At 43.6% G+C, this 17,652-nt stretch overlaps 1 protein-coding gene across 1 annotated transcript in view; it reads left to right on the top strand.

The window, feature by feature from the left end:
* GALM (galactose mutarotase) overlaps positions 1 to 17,652 on the top strand; it is a 50,415-nt gene that overhangs the window by 18,875 nt on the left and 13,888 nt on the right. The window contains exon 4 of the mRNA XM_055327191.1: positions 134 to 215. Coding sequence (XP_055183166.1) covers positions 134 to 215 — 82 coding nt within the window. The remainder of the gene's footprint in view (positions 1 to 133; positions 216 to 17,652) is intronic.

Here is a 17,652-nt window from a genome sequence, read left to right on the forward strand (position 1 = left end):
CCTCTGCCCCTCCCCACTGCTTGTGTTCTCTCTCTCTCTCTCTCAAATAAATCTTTTTTTTTTTTTAAAGGCAAAAATACAAAATAAGACTAAGCATTAGTTCTTATTTTCTTTCTCAACCTTTCCCTTCCAGGGTTCCCCAAACATATATGACCATGAAGTCACTATAGATGCTGATGCCTTTTTGCCTGTGGATGAAACCCTGATTCCTACAGGTTGGTGAATTTAAACTTTTTTATGGGAATGCAGAGCTGGGGTGTGATTGGGGGAGTACTGAAACTTCATTTACCTAAATGTATTTTCTCTGTTGGCTTCCAAATTACATATAATTACCAGGAATAGTCATTTATGTTGGTTAAGGTTGGGTGATCATATAATTAAACACCCAAGTCAGGACATTTTTGAGAGGGAAAGGGGATGCTATTAATAATTAACCCAGGGCAACAGGGCAATTCTAAACAACCTGGGCAACATGGCCATCCTAGCCAAGCCTGGACGGCAAGAATTCTCTGCTAAAATGTAAATCCGATACTTCTTAGCACCTCACCAGAGCTAAATTTATCTAGGCACTACTTCACCAGTGCAGGACACTGATAGAGCCCGATGTGGTTTTTGATGGAGGAGGAAAGGTTGTACCTGGGTAAGACAAATGCATATGTCACCTTTAGGACAGAGTTGGGTGGATGGGGTAGCATGGAGAGTTCAAAGTATGAAAAGGCAGGGTGAGGTGTTGCCAAACTCAAACGTTATGAATGTGTGAGTGTGTGTGCCTCCTAGGTCAACTGAATTGAGATCACCTTGGTTATTATTATTTGGGATCAAAACTACCTTAGCTTGGGATGCCTGGTGGCTCAGTGGTTGAGCATCTGCCTTTGGCTCAGGGCGTGATCCTGGGGTCCCAGGATCAAGTTCCACATCGGACTTCCCGCATGGAGCTTGCTTCTCCTTCTGCCTGTGTCTCTGCCTCTCTCTGTGTCTCTCATGAATAAATAAATAAATTCTTTAAAAAAAAAACAAAACTACCTTAGTTCAAATAGGCAAATCCATTGAAATAGAAAATAGATTAGGAGGTTGTAGGGGCTGGGGACAGAGGGCAATGGAAAGTAACAATGGCTACAAGATTTCTTTTTGAAAAAAAAAAGAAAAAATTTCTTTTTGGGCTAATGAAAAGATTCTGGAATTAGGTAGAGGTGATGGTTGCACAACCTATAAACATACTAAACACTACTGAACTATGCACTTTAAAACGGTGAACTTTGTGGTATGTGGATTATATCTCCATTAAAAACAAGAAAAAAACAAACAAACAACCTTGGTTCATGTGTTGCCTCCAGGATTAAGTGGTGTAGATTTGTACTAGATTGTAGGTGTACCACCATCTGTGTCGAGGGGACAGGTGGATGACCTCAAGATGGCTGACAGGGGTGCTGTTATTTGTGGCAGCTTATGGGAATTCATGTAAAGTAATTACCCCAAAGCAGTGGTCCAGAAATTCTTACTGGAATTTCATTAAAATCAGAGCTGAGGTAAGTGTAGAAGGCTTAGCCAAAGAAAACCAAAGTAAACAAAGTAGAGGATGAAGGGAAAGAAGAACAGAAATCTAGAAACACATACTTTTGTATCAGCTCCTCTCCCCCTGGGAAGAAGGGCAGCTGCCTGCTGCCCCTTGACAGGCCAAGATCTCTGGCCTGTGTCTGACAGAGACTTAGAGCACTAAATGTCCTGTGTTGAGCTCCAACCTTCCATAAGTCCATCTGCTGGCAGCTACATGTGGGAGGTCAGGAAGGTCTTTTCCTCTCTTCCCACCCTGTGTAGGGGTGCTATTACTTTGGTTATCACCTCTGCTAATGAAGAGCTTAAGAATGATAGATAATGAACAGTTTGAAGCCAAGGGCACCGTAATCAAATAATCAAGGTTTACATCATCACCAATAAGTTGTATTGTGTCCTCTTCATATGATATACTGAAAAAGCACATCATTTGTGTCATATTCTGTCAGAAATGTCTAACCTCATTTCATTTAGGACAAGGCATCACATGAACCCAATTGAGGGACAGTCTACAAAATAATTGACCAGGACTCTTCAGTAGTGTCAAGGTCATGAAAGACAAAACAAGCCTAAAGAATGGTCACAGAAGAGAGTAGGGAGATGGGACAACTAAATGTAGTGTGAGATCCCGGACTGGATCCTGAGCCAGAAAGAGGACTTTAGTGTGAACATTGGTGAAATTCTAGTGAAGCATGTAGTAAAAAGTATTGTACCAATGTTAATTTCTTGTGATTATTGTACCATGGTTATATATATGATATCAACTTTAGGGAAAGGACAGGTATACAGAGATGTACTATATTTTTAGATTTTATTTTTAAGAAGTCTCTACCCTCATTGTGGGGCTCAAAATCACAACCCTGAGATTAAGATTTGCACAGTCAACTGACTGAGCCAGCCAGATGCCCCCAGAGATGTACTATTTTTGTAACCTTTCTGAAGTCTAAAATTATTTCAAAATTTTAAAAAAAATTTTAAAGCCCAGGGCTCCAAGTAAGATATTACTTTAATTTTCCTGGATACCTGCCTTCCTTTATAGGTAAGGGCTTCTGTTTTATTTTGGTGTCTTTCAAATAATGGGGTTGTGTTTATGGCCACTAATTCAAAATGTTTATAAGAAAATGGTAAGAATGTGAGTCTCCATTCAAAATAGCAACTTCCATGAACAGCAGGAATTGGAAACCCATAAATACAGGGACTGCAAAGCTAATTAGAATAATAATGAGAAATCAAGATAAATGGATTAAAATTTTTTGCATCACAGTTTTGAACATTTTCCTAGCTCCAGGGCTGAGTTTAAAGACTTTTACATTGGTCTTGGTAACATGTGTCATCTTCTGATATTTACATGACTCAACGTGAGGATGAGTAAGCTGGCCCATCTTGTCCTAGATGCAGCAGGATTGCATTTAAACTCTTAGGTTGTGAGCTGCAAGAAAAAAGTGGTGGCGGCTGCTGTTTCGTAACTGATAAGGAAGAAAATGAATTTAGTAGCTTCTAGGTGGAGGTGATGAAATTAGTGCATATTTATTTGTGTACATTTATAAAATCTTATCCTGTCCTGTTGCGTTTTGATCAGATGAGAATCACAAAAATGCATAATTCATGCCATGTAAAGATTATTTGTCACTATGGTAAGAGATAATGGTGGCAAAACACAGTAGAGCTTAACATGTAATCTGCTGAGATGTGGAAAACTCATTCATCTCAGGTCTGCACTGTGAATGGTTTTAGGACCAAATTCTATACTTTGTACTAATTTTGAACACCTGTGAAGCTGAATAGGGTGTAAGAGCTCTGGATCCTGGGAGGCAAGAGCCCCAGTTGTAGTCTGGGCTCTGTTGTTAACTAGCTAGGCAACCTTTAGTGTGGGTGTGTTTGTAGCACTTTAACATTTAACTTCCCTATGCCCTCATTTCCTTTTCTGCAAATGGGAGAGATGCTGAACTCAATCCAATTTTATGAACTAGTAAGTTTTCTTTAAAAAATAATTTCAGAGACTTACATGGGGTTGCCCAACTTTTCATTTTGCCAGGTTAGAAAGCCATGATAAATATAGGGCTATTAAAACTAATGGGAATGTATGCATATTATATTTCAATTAAAAAATAATTTAAACTAACTGGGATAATAATGAGGAACAGAAATAAATAGACCAGTGATGCTTGGCTGACTCAGTTGGTAAAGCATATGACTCTCAAACTTGAGGTTGTGAGTTCAAGTCTCATGGTGGGCACGGAGCCTACTTAAGAAAAAAAAGAAGGAAGAAATAGACTACATTTATTTTTTTTTAAACCCATGCTGCCATTTATAATCACCAGCTTTTCATAAAAGAAAATATTTTAACACCACAAAAGTGGAATTTTTTTTTTAAGATTTTATTTATTTGAGAGAGAAAAAGCCAGAGACAGAGCATGAGGAGGAGGGGCAGAGGGAGAAGGAGAAGCAGACTCCCCCCTGAGCAGGGAGCCCCAAGCAGGACTTGATCCCTGGACTCTGGGATTAAAACCTGAGACTAAGGCAGACATAACTGACTGAGCCACTCAGGTGCCCCATAAAAGTAGGGAAATTTAAATCTCAGGATAAATAACTACCCTTTAAATCGAATTCATCTTGTTTTTTAAAGAAATGTGATAGGGCACCTACAAGGCTCTAAATATAATATTTTACTGCTATTTCTACCACCCTTCAAATCCATTAAAACACTATCATGAAAGTAAATAAGTTGCAACAGCTTCAGAGCACATAAAATCCCTAAGTCTCTTTAACTATGTCTGTTTGCCCAGTGACACTTCACCTGAAATTATAGGGTTATTTCTTCTCCCCCTTTGTCAGAAATGCATGAGAAACAAGTGAATTGTATGTTTCCTTTGGAACTGCCTCCAAAAATGAGTGTTAACTGCACTGTGCACTGCCCTAATGGAAGAATTCATGCATCTGGCGCTCTTTCAGCCAAGAACGAATCTCTAGGAGCCCAGATTTCATCAGACTCGTAACACTGACCCAAAGCCCATGAGCATGTGGCTTCATTCTGAGACCAGTCCGGGTCATTTGGTCATTTGGAGAGTTGACAGTCTAGTGGAGGAGTCAGCCAGAATATTATTCATTAACCTGGAAAATGTCAGGATAGATAGAACTCGAAGACTTGCTACAGAGGAAAGCACTGCCTGGGGGCTCCCAGATCAAGGCAATGAGAATTAAATAACAACTGAAAGGGCAAGTGGAACTTTGCCAGACAGTGAAGAGAAAGATGTTCTGGATAGAGACGAAGAAGAAAAGGGAGTGCAGGCACAGCAGGACTGTCCCCAGGAAAGCGCTGGGCTTCTGAAGCATTCAGGGCATGCTCTTAGTGTCAGAAAACTAATGGGCCTAGAGAGGTTGGCTGGGACCATGTTAGATCTGCACCAGGTTCTGGTATGGCTCCAATCCTGGATGACCCTAGGTTGCCCTGGACTTTGAGTCTGATTTACACAGGCCAGACTCACAGGTGTACCTGAGTCCAGTCTTAAACATCCGGATATTCAGCCAGAAGTGGACTGAACCACAAGGCCACTTCCTTGAGACATGGTACAAGAAACCCGTTAGACCAGCCACACTCGGTTAAGAGTTCTGGGGATTGATATGCAGTATCTAGAGATTGTGGTTGTGCTGAATTGAGAAAAAGGAAGATACTGTTTATTTGTGAGATGAGGTGAAGGTTTATGATAATAATAGCTAATATTTCAGAGAGGAATTTATAAATGATAATCTACACTAGATTCCCATAAAGTAGGTTCTGTTAATTTTTCATATTTAACAGATATAGAACCTGTAGCCCAAAAAGTTTAAGTAACTTACTGGGGATCACCCAGTTAACAAGTGGTGTGAAGCTGGGATTCAAACCTAGGGAGACCAGTATTTCAACTCAGACTCTTAACTAGACCCATACTCTGCAGACCCTACCGTGGGGTTAGATGTCAAGAAGGGTTCTGGGATAGGGAAGCGGGATGGGAGGGGAAAGAAAGAAAAGTAAACTAAATTCTTGATAGTATAGATAGCCAAGATCACCATGTAGTCATGACCTGGGAAGTAAGCCAGAAAGAAAAAGCTTCAACAGTTGTCAGTTCTCATTTCCTTTCTACCTTTTATATAAGTAGCCTTACAGCATCTCCATTGTCCTCCCTTTATTTTGACTTTTCTGCAAAGAAAACAGAAAATAAGTTATATTGGAAAGGGGGGAAGGGAGGAGAAAGACAAAGATGGAGGCATAAGAGGCTTTCCTGAGACTAAAGAGCATGAATAGAAGTGCCTGCCCGTGTTAGACTGACCAGGAAGGGAATGTGGAAAAGGAACAAGTCAAGAAGAGTCCAGTTTCAAGCTCAGAATTATTCTCCGGGTCCCCTCAGTAACCTCAGAGGTCATTGTGCTGTTGTAATGTAGTACCTTGTTTGGTAATGAATCCTGCTGGCTCTTGGTCTTCTCATCTGCCAAATCTTGTCATGATCAGGCTATTGCTGCAGGTCTGCTGTCTTCAGGTATTCACACTGGTCATCTCTGTTGAAGGTGGTAGGAAGTTCACCAATATAGTAGAAGAAAAGCTTAACCATGTACCTGGGTAGCTTTCAGTTATCTGGAAGGTTTACTTACAATGAGATGCCTCGTTTCACCAGCAGGGTGCTGGGCAATGACTTCATTCTAGATCCTCTGGCTTTCCCCAGGGCTGCTGCCTGGTGGTGGGGAAGCTCTGCAGAGGCTGGCAGGCCAGTTTGGTCCCCCTGTGTATGAATGGCTCTACTGTCAGTTATTTTGTGAACCATCCACCATCCTGTGCCTTCTACTCCAAATCCTTGTTTGTGTGTTTATTTCTTTTAGATTTCTCATTTTAGGGTAGTAAAAATCCTCATTATTTTTCCTTGGAGCTCCCAGAGAGAAAAGTTTCTCTTACCATCATTGTACCAAAAAAGAAACCAATGACTCCTTACCTGAACTCACTATCACAAGAAGACACAGCTGCAAAACATGTCTGAAAGAGTGGCTCACAAAGGAGAATTTGTGGTGGATTTGGAGGAAGCTCGGGGCAACATTGTAACCATGAGGACTTTTATCAGATCATTCTTTGAATTCTGTAGGGTTTGTCCCAAATGCTTTATCTGACAAATTGCAATTTCTTTTTTCTTTTCTTTCCTTTTCTTTTTTCTTTTCTTTTCTTTCTTTTTTTCAAATTGCAATTTCTGTAGCTTCATTTAGCCAGCCTCCTTTTGACTTTCTGCCAAGGCCCCTTAGGCTCGCTTCGAAGCCCATGTCTTTCTGTGATACAAAGATGTTTAATGGTCCCAGGCCCTGCCTTTTGGGACTATTAATTTATACCTATGTTCGTTTTTCGACTCCTTCCTTTTGTTTGCCCTTCATACAACTATTTCTGAGAGAAATGCTGATGCAGATCTAAACTTTGCGGGTGTTTTTCACCTTGGTTATAGATATTTGGTAAATAATTTTTCAGGTGAAGGGAAAACCCACTGCCATAAGAAAGTAGCACCTCTTATTTTACAGTAGCTGTGAGACTGTGGCCGAGGTACTCAGTAAAAAGGGACCTTCCCCCTGTGTGTGTTTGGGGGAGGGGCGGAGTCTTGGCCTCCATTTTGCTTGTTGCAGGCTCACCTCACCAGTTGGGCGTTATCACACAGGAAGGAAAGGGATATGTTGCCATGCAGTTTTCAGGAGCCAGAGCAAGCACATATCATGAAATCCCCTTGTCTTAAACTCATAGTCCCCGTTTATACCACTACCCCAGGCAGGGCCCTCAGACCTAGCAGAGTCTGGCTCTCGTTTTGCTCCTACCTTTCTTCCTATTAGCAATTTGGGCAACATATAAAATGTCTTCAGCCCTTTCAATCAGTAAAACACAGAAGACAACAGCCTGTATTGCGTGGCTTCTTCATTCTCCCCCTTTCTCTGTGCATCTACTGAAAAGCTATCCTCCTACTGAAAGGCTATCCTTTTCCCAAAGCTCAGTGAAAAAACCTCAGCAAATATGGGGGTAACAGAAGCCTTCAAAGGGGCCCATTCAAATAATTTGGTCACACGCACACCCCCACTCTCCCCCTGGAAATTTCTGCCATTTTGCCATTCCTGAGGGCTTCCAGGCAAACAATCTTCTTTGTGTGTTGTTAGGCTGCAAGACTCCAGCATCTTTGCTGTTCTTTTTTGGGAGGGGTGGCGGGGGTAAGTTAAAAAAAAGAAGAAAATATGTTGAATAAAATAGGAGAATGCCTCACCTAGCTTCTGAAGCTACTGCTCTGGATGTAATTCTGGGCACTTTGGCGTTGGCAGTGCTGTCTGGGTCACGTGGTCCTTGCTCACAGGTGTCTCTCCCATGCCACGGCTGCACCACCACCGGAAGGCCTCTGCAAGGCTGAGAGCTTGGTTCACCTGTAGACCAAGAGCAGAGTCTGCAGCTAAGCTGTCAGGCTGGGTTTGCACATCAGCACTTAGTTTAGCTTTGCTTCTTCTGAGCAGTTGTCCTCCCTACTTAAAAAAAAAAAAAAAGAAAAATGCAGCCCATAAAGCATTTGCCACTACTTAGGATGGGCTCCTACTCTGTTACTGAGGCATCTTCAGAACTTCTCGACTGTGTGTTTATGTTTGTTGTTGTCAGGGCTGTCTGTGTAGTTTCCTGAAAGTGCATCCTGGAAGCAGTTTATCAGGAAGGACCAGTGTGTGATCGGTGTCCACAGAGAGAGGACATTCCAATGCCAGATCTCTGTACTGCCATGTCGGGCATTTAGCTTCAAGACCTGAGTCTAGTGTCCTGTCCTGTGGCAACCAGAGAAAATTGGTTCCCAGGAACCCTACTCAGGTGGGAAGCCTGATATGAGCAGGTGAGAAAATTCAGGCCTTCTGTTTCCCCAGGGGTTAATTCATTCCCAGGGTTGTAAACATTACACGTCCCCCTTTCGCCTTCCAGAACCGTGAGACTCGGAGGCAGTGTGGGCAACCTGCCCAGCAAGATATTATCATGTATACAACATTGTGCAGAACCAAGCACGTGTCTTTCATAGGCATTTTTGGCACATGGCTTTTTTTTCCCTTTAATTTTGCTGTTCTTTACTTGCAGTCGTAGATAAGGAATTTAAAAAGCAAAAAAAGGAATGCTTTGACTAGGTCTTTTGCCTCTTAAAGTAACATTAGTAAAATTCTATCTTATTCTTTTCCTTGAGAAAAGATACCTTTTATTTTTATAGAAATCTACCCAGCCGACTCTGTCCCCCAGCCCATCTGTGTTCACTCGCTATTCTTGCGGCTCTTGGTTTTTGAAAGCGCCTTCTAAAATTACATGAAAGCAGCCCCATTTTGACAAAATTAGAATTCTGGTATGAACAGCTTACCGTGAGGCTGTGGAGAAAGGCCCAGCAAAACCTTTGTATTTTCTTCCACCCTGTCTGGGTTCAACCCATAGTTCAGTCAATTTTATAATTACTTCCCTAGGGCAGGTCTAAAGTCTCTGCTCTGGAGAAATAACAAATTCCAAAATAGTCTCCTGTTTCAAAGATGGTGCAAACAAAGACTGTTTTGATCTACATGTTTTAATCATTCTGGAGCTTCTTACAGAAAATTCCTTTACACTTTCTATGATTCTAAAATGTTGGACATAAGACTAGCTTCAAACCTACATCAGCGTGGGTCCTCTTTCCTTTTCCTTTTCCCCCACTTACCCCTTACCCAGTATTGTTAGTCATAACAATATCCTACCATACCATTTCTTAAACTAAGACTGGGGGATCCCTGGGTGGCGCAGCGGTTTAGCGCCTGCCTTTGGCCCAGGGCGCGATCCTGGAGACCCGGGATTGAATCCCACGTCGGGCTCCCGGTGCACAGAGCCTGCTTCTCCCTCTGCCTGTGCCTCTGCCTCTCTCTCTCTCTGTGTGTGACTATCATAAATAAATAAAATTTTTTTTTTTTGCGAAAAATAAATAAAAATTTAAAAAAAATTAAACTAAGACTGTATTTTTTTTAGAGAAGTTTTAGGTTCACAGCAAAATTGAGCAGAAGTTACAGTAATTTCCCGTATACCGCATGCCCCCCCATATGCACAGCACCCCCCTCTCTCTTCCACATTCCCCACCAGGAGTGGAGCATTTCTTATAGCTGATGAGCCTACAGTGACATATCATCATCACCCAAAGTTCATAGTTTACATTAGGGTTCACTCTTGGACATATGTATAATGACATGTATCCATCATTATGATAGCACACGGAGTAGTATTCACTGCCCTAAATATCCTCTGGATATAACAGTATTAGTTTCAACCAATCCTTCAGTATGCTTCCTCTTTCCTTTTGAGTCTCCCCTCCCCCCAATATTGTTAAGTCATCAGGACCTGCTGATTTTTAACTCCTAAGTATTTCTCAAATCTGTCTCCTCATTGGGTATCATTGATTATAGGGTTCTATTTCCATTATCACTATCCTGGTTAGGCTGTCTTTTATTGTCTAGATCACTGCCCTGCTTGTATTATGAGTTTCACAAATTGAGAGCAGTGAATGAACAAACAAATCTGGAGAATAGCTCTCTAACTGTGGGGGAAAAAAACCTCTTTAGATCTATCCTCCATCTGGTTACTAAACTTATCTATCTAAAATGCAAATCTTACTTTGATACCCCCCAGCTTAAAAACCTTTTACGTGGCTCCCAGGCCACACACCAGCTGCCTCCCAGACCCATCTCCCAGCGTGCCTTACTCATGCCCCACATTCCTGCCACCCACAGGCACCACCCAACTCCCCCTTCTCTGTTGCATAAACCCTCTGCTCTTCAAGGCTATATACTTCCTCCTTAGAAATCCTCCCCCCCCTCCTGCTTCCTGGAAACAATAGATTCTTTGTTGTTCAAGGTTTTTTGTAATGACAGAAACTCCTTAGAGCTCACCCTGTGCCCAGAGCTCACCTTTCTTATATTCCCCTGCACAAGTCTGCCTGGGATGATGTATCAGGATTTAGTTACAGATCTAAACTAGGGAGCTGGAAGGGAGCTTTAGGCTTGATCTCTTTAGCTTCAAGCAAAACTATGCTGAACACAAAAATGAAACCCAGTAAGATCCAGGCTCTATACATTCTAGGAAAGGTACTCCTTCCTTTCCCTACACTCAGTCTCTCTCCTGTCTTCTCTCTTCTTGACATTTGTTTTTAATAGAGCATATTAACACAATACTGCAGGATAACCAGAATTCAGAAATCCTGGGCACGGGTCTCCCTTTTGCTACCTACCAGCTATGCACTCAAGTCAGCCAGGAAAACTCACTGGGCCTCATAACCTAATCTGCTACCATTCATCAGATGGGGGTTACATCAGTTGAACTCTGAAGTCCTGTTGGTTCTAACTCTGATTCAGAGACCCTGTGGAATCTCTAACCCATACATGTATGTCTGGGAAGATGATGAGAGATTTTCAGGGAATTGCTGGCCCCCTGAAATTCTGTGTAAAGCCCTGTATGAGCTGATGGCATCATCTTGGTTCATAGAGGGTTTGTCTTTTTTAAGGCGGTGGGAGTGGATGTCTGGTCCTTTTTTCCTTTCAAGGTAATGATAGTTTATGGTTATCCTACTATGTATTATTATTTTTTTCCTACTATGTATTATTATATATAAAGATAGCCATTGTTTTGGAGACGAACACTAGTGTGTTTTCTTTTTTGTAATCTTCAGGGTGGCTTTAAAACTTTTTTTTTTGCTAATTTATCATCAGTTGATTTTCTGAAGGGATCTAGAAGACTAGCTTAGCTACAGGAGGAAGATAGCACTCCAGGAGAAAATAACTTCTCCAAGGTTCCATCTGGAGGAGCAGCATCTGCCAGGGGTGAGGATTGGATGGCTTTTCTGTTTCTGCTTGATCAGATGAATGAAATTGCCTTTCTGTAGCCACTAGCAGTCAGGACTCCAGTCCAGGCCATCAGTCTGTGGAATGTAGGAGCAGGCAGGCACGCTGGGGCCCCGCTGTAAGTGAGAAGCCAGAGCATGGTGTCCTGGCTGTCACCTTCAGCTCTACATTTCTGGAGACAAGCACCTTGAGCCATGGGTCTGCTTCCCAAGCTTCTTCGTTTTCCATTCTTATCACCGGCCCACACCAAGCACCTGCTATGTGTCAGGTACTATGCAAGCCCCAGGGAAGCAATGTGCCCTGCCTGCATGGAGAACATGCAGCCATGTATATAGCACAGGTCCTGTGCTTGAAGAAATAAAACTAGTGTTATTAAAGAAAGAATTTGAATAACACTAAAAAAAGTGAAACTCATGATATTGGTACTTATGGAATGTTAGTTACCCTGGAGCTGTTTCTTCTATGACAGGTCCCTCCTAGACAGTTGGAGGAAGTTCACTATAGAAACTCTCCTGGTAGCAATAATACTCTCCAACTGGGTGCATTACTGAATCCTTCTCAATAAAAGGGTCCCAAGAACAGTTTCATGAGGCTCCAGAATAACCCCAAAGCAATACTTGTGTTCCCTGCTAGAAAACACATCACTGCTACAAGCTTGGCAAACACAAGCCAGCCTGGTGGAAATTTGGCAGGAAGAAAGCTCAGAAATTAGCACTTGGCCAGGCATTATGTAATTCCTATGAAAATTTCAGACTAACAACAAGTAAATTTGCCAGAAGAGATGTTATTTGCTAGAGCTCTGACTAGCTGGTGTTTAACACCCACTCTCCCCACCCCGGATCTGGACAGGGGCTGGCTGTGGTTCATTCCTTCAAGGTCACTCCATTCTGAAGGACCTTAGAGATAACTGTGGGTTTTGTACCATGGGCCTGAGGCTGATTCACACAAGTACTCAGAGCAGATTTATATTCAGTTCAACCAACATTTATGGAGCGCCTGCTGATTGCTACCTGCTTCCTGAGGCATTGGCCATGGAAAGATGATTGAACACTATCTCTGCCCTTGAGAAGCTCACAGGGAGTAAAGAATCTAATGTGGTCAGGACAGTGGAAGAGGTAATGCCCATGGGGCTAAGGGAGTACAGAGGCAAGGGTAGAAGGAGGCTTTCTCAAGATCACCCTGAGCTGCAAGAAGTTTCTTAGTGTGAGGATCTAGCAACAAGGAGAATGGGATACATTTGTGAAAGCACCACCAATATTTAAGGTATAAGACAAGCTCACATGAAACGCACTGAGGGAGATGGTTAGAGGTAGAAGGCAAACAAAGAGAAAAGGTGAATGGAAGTCATGGAGTGGCCAACCTCATCAGTACTCCAGAGAGTACTCTCCCTAGGGAGACCTGGGGAGAGTGCGTTGGGCTGCAGTGGCTGTTCCTGCTTACCTCATTTTACAGAGTAGTGAGGGTAGAAGCCAGGCCATGACAGCTAGAGAAGCCACTGAAAGTGAGGAAGGAGAATCAAGGAGCACAGTCCAAAGAGGAGTTCCCAACTAAGGCAACTTTCTTGAGTACAGAATTTCAGGCTCCACCTCAGAGATTCTGGTTCATTTACTTTAGTGTGGGGCCAGGGAATCTGGGAACCACTAGTGTTGAATTTGCTTTCAGGAACCTGTGAAAGGAAGAAGACAGGGTGCCTCCATGAGGTGGAGATGCAGGGTCAGGAAGAGGTTTTTTCGGGAGAGAGGAGCTGATGGAGGGCAGGTAAAATGTTTGTCGAAGGGTACCAGGTGAGGATGGAAACCAGGAATCTGTGGTGGCCTCAGTTGGTGCTTCTGGGAATTTTCCCCAGATTTTCTCAGAGAAGGCAGATGGTGAGATGATCCAAAGCTGGAATTTTGTAAAGTAGGAAGGGCAGAAGGACAGGGTGTAAGACAGGTCACTAAGAGTGGTACTAACCAAATTGACTCATAGACACTGGGCCCAGGCAAAGAGCGAAGGACTTGAGGGACCTGATGCACACTATAGCAGCGGAACCTGGAGACCAGGGGAATGTAGTAGCACTCTGGAGAACAGGTCTGTCAGGAATGCCCCATCAGGAAGGCTGCAGATTGACAGTGGGCGAACTTTCCACTGGCTGCAAATCCCTGGGGGCCATCTTGATGTGAGTCTAGGATGGAAAAATTTTCTGCATGAAAATGCCTCGTGTGGGCCCAACTGTGAAGTGTAAAATTGCGTCCTCACCTGAAAACAACATGTAACTGGGTTTAGCATTTTATGCTTCAGATGACATGTAATATCCAGAAGCAATACCCATTGCAAGTCAAAGTAAAATCAGAAAATGCTCAGTGAAAAGAAAAAGAAAACAGCAGAGAATAAAGCCACAAACCCCAAAGCTTTGGCAGAGGAAAGGGGGAAAACTGCCATAGAGACAAGCTTTGAGGTTGTGTGAGCTATGAAAATTTATAGAAATGTTACCTCAAAAAAAAAAAAAAAATCCCAGGGTGCTTTACTTGCCAACCACTGGAATGAAGACAAAATTCCCACCCAGGGTGTTACTTTTAATTATCATTCTCTTTATGTTGTTTCTTAAAATAATAACAGGCATTCTAGAGATGATATACCAAGATGGCTTAATTAGGTGTCAGATGAGTACCTGTGCCCACGAGCCCCATTACCGCTGGCTTCCTTATGCAAATTTGACTGACTTCTGAACCTGACTAGATAAAGAAACAGACAGAACTGGAGCAGCTGGGCTGGAAGCACAGCTGGGCTGTCCCCACGGAGACCAGACTCCCATGGCAAGGCGCTCTTCCCATTGCCCCAGCATTCCTCACCTGCCCCCCCCACCCCCCCACCCCGCCCCTGTGCTTTTTTTTTAACTCAGATGAACGCACGGCACATCCAGCCTGGGTCTCCCTTAGATGATCTCCACAATCGGTGCCTTTCACCTACAGAGCACACATAGAGCTTCTTAATATGCAGATTCTGACTCAGTTGGTCTGAGGTAGAGCTTCTGCGTCCCATGTCTAAAAAGCCCCCAGTGATGGTCCAGGGTCCATCCTTTCTCTAGGCACCTAAAAAGCTCTGCCTAGCCTCAAGTTTATTAGTTTTTCCCTCTTGGGGCACCTACTTCTCCCTTCCAGCTCTCCTCCCCAACAACCCTGCTGCTGTCCTCCTCCTACCCCCTGAGATACCTTTATTCCCTGCCCTCCTTCAACTTTTCATCTCTCACTTCTGGACCTCTCTGTAGGTCATTCTATAAAGAGCTGCTCTTGGCCAATGGCCTCCCTAGATAAGACAAGCTAACAATTATTTATTTATTCATTCATTTATTTATTTATTTTTGAGCTAATTTTATTTATTTTTTTTAGATTTTATTTATTTATTCATGAGAAACACAGAAAGAGGCGAAACAGAGGCAGAGGGAGAAGCACGTTCCCTGCAGGAGCCTGATGTGGGACTGGATCCTGGGACCTCGGGATCATGCCCTGAGCCAAAGGCACACAGGCTCAACCGCTGAGCCACCCAGGCATCCCTAAAAATTTGATTTTAAAAAGAGAGCGGGGGCGCACCTGTGTGGCTTAGTCAGTTAATCATCTGTCTGCCTTCTGCTCAGGTCATGATCTCAGAGTCCTGGGATCGAGCCCCACGTTGTCAGGTTCATCAGAGAGTCTGCATCTCCCTCTGGCTCTCCCTCTCTCTCTCTCTTTTTTTTTTTTTAAAGATTTTATTTATCCATTAATGAGAGACACAGAGAGAGAGAGGCAGAGACACAGGCAGAGGGAGAAGCAGGCTCCATGCAGGGAGCCTGACATGGGACTTGATCCTGGGTCTCCAGGATCACGCCCTGGGCCAAAGGCAGGTGCCCAACCACTGAGCCACCCAGGGATCCCTGGCTCTCCCTCTCAAATAAATAAATAAATAAAATCTTTTTTAAAAAATTAAAAACTAAGAGGAGGGAAATAACTAGATATGTCCCTAAGGGGAACAACCTGCTTCATCGTGTTTATCACCTGGGCCAATGGATCTACAGCCTTGGAAGGTCATAGTTGGAAAAGTTGAATCCCAGACTTTTGGGCTCCATGGGCACTCAGGTGCCTCTGGGTCAAGATGTTCACGGTCCATCCTAGGTCAACACATCAGAAAGGCCTTTCTGAAATTGAGCTGGGATCTGTCTACCTAGACCCAGCCTCAGTTCTCCTACTTCTTGTCTCAAGCCTCAGAAGGTAGTTGTGATTGTGCCCCCCAAGTCATTTCTTCTTCAGGAAGAGCTGTTCTTCTTATGCCATGAGTTGGCCATTCTGGTCACGGTCCTCTGCTTCTGCTTCTGTAGGTCTAGGCCTCTCCATCTGTGATGCCCACACTGCAAAAAGTAATCAAAAACTGTCATCACCTCATTACACTCTTTATGTAACTCCTTTTGAATTTACTGCCAACCACATCCTTAAACTCATTTTCACACATGCTGTAGCTCAGCTACATCTCCCTAGTCAGTAATAATTGTAGTCATTAGACGTAACATTTATGAGAATTAGTATAACATGATAGCTAAGAACACATGCTCTGGAACCAGACAGCCTAGATGTGAAGCACTTAATGAAGAACCGTGTCATAGTTTGTTATCACCATCATGACTATCATCATCACCCCTGTGCTAAGCACTTGCCCACAATAACTATTTTAATCCCCATGACAACTTCCTGGGATTTATTGGGCTATATTGTCCTGATTTTACAAGTAAGGAGATGCAACCTCAAAAGATTATTTTTTGTGCCCAGGGTTAGAGTTATGGTGCAAAGCTAGGCAGTGTCCTTTGCTTTTTGGTCTTTGGCTTTTGGGACACAAGTACAGGACCATATCTGTTGCCATTATCCACAAATTTCATCTACTTATCAGTGCTTTACTCCCACTTTGTGCTGTCTTTTGTATTCCTGGTTCTGTTTATTCCAAGTGAATCTGCCTCCTGGCTTTGTGCTGTCTGTCCTAATTTGAGAAGAGTATCTTCTGTGTCTTCATCCAGATCACCCACAGATCAGAGGTCACGTTGACAACCCCCTCCAGATTCTGCTCACTGCAGCCCAGGTGGTGTTCCATTTCCTGAAGCTCCCCATGCCACCAGCTTTGTGATCCTGTCAGAGAAGCCTAGGTAGGGGGTAGCCTGGGAATGATTTGTATTTGAATATATCTGTACTTGGTTCCTAGTGAGCATGCTTCATCTTGCCTTCCAGGTCTCCATTCTAGAATTCTTCCAAGACAGAGAGCAGCTCCTAAATTTATAGTTTGTGAAATATTCCCTCCAGGCAGGGCCAGTTGCAAAGACCAGGTCAAATGCAAGGTCTGCCGAACACGCACAGCAGAGAGGATACTGACCACGTGCTACAGATAGTGAGACCTACAAGGCTGGCTCTGCATTTCAAGGCTCCCCTCTTTCGGACTCCACAGGCCTTCTATGTCCTGACTAAACCATAGGAGGCTGAGCAGCGAGGTTGAGCAGTCGTGGTGGCCAATATTTCTGTGCAGGGAAAACATGGGGCAGCAGTCTCATTAGAAGGGAGACTGGAGAGGACCTTGAAACTTAAATCATAGGTTTATTTGGAGCGATTTGCAAGAAAGGGGAGCACTGATGGAGTTCCAAGAGGCTAGAGCCCCCACAAAAAGCCATTTCTTGGTACTGCCACTGCGCCAATTGACCAGAAAGGCTGGACTAACTTCTTCCTTCTCTCTTCTACTGTACTATTGCCTGACCCTAGCCATTCATTCAATTTGGCTATCTTCAGTTACCACCCTTTTCGATGTCAGGATGTCAACTACCTGTGTCTGGTGCTCTTCCTGGCTTCCTGTGAGCCATGACTGTGGGAGCCTCCTGGCTCTTGGAGGACAGCAGGAAGCCATGGGTCTGTCATGAGCCTGGGCTCCCTAATTATACCACTGCTGCTGGAGCCTGCCCAAGCTACTGTAAAGCAGCAAAACAAGCGTGCTGGAAAAATGCTTCTGCCCTAGAGTGTTCCCTTTTGAAATCATCAAGCAAATGCCAAATACTTTCTTTCTGTGTGGTCAGGCAGCAAAGCTGTCCCTCTCATGCTAGAGCAGTTATGGCGGACTGAGCCCGGTGGATCTAGGAGGATTTGGGGAAGGCAGTCTTAGTTCTCAGATCAGCATGTGGCCCTAGCAATGCACCTACTCTTGGGCAGTGGGTCCCCCAGGATGCCATGAAAAATGACAGGGACAGGTGAGGGAGCTTCCACTGGA

Source organism: Nyctereutes procyonoides, unplaced genomic scaffold (genome assembly GCF_905146905.1).
Source record: "Nyctereutes procyonoides isolate TBG_1078 unplaced genomic scaffold, NYPRO_anot_genome, whole genome shotgun sequence".
Taxonomy (NCBI): Eukaryota; Metazoa; Chordata; class Mammalia; order Carnivora; family Canidae; genus Nyctereutes; species Nyctereutes procyonoides.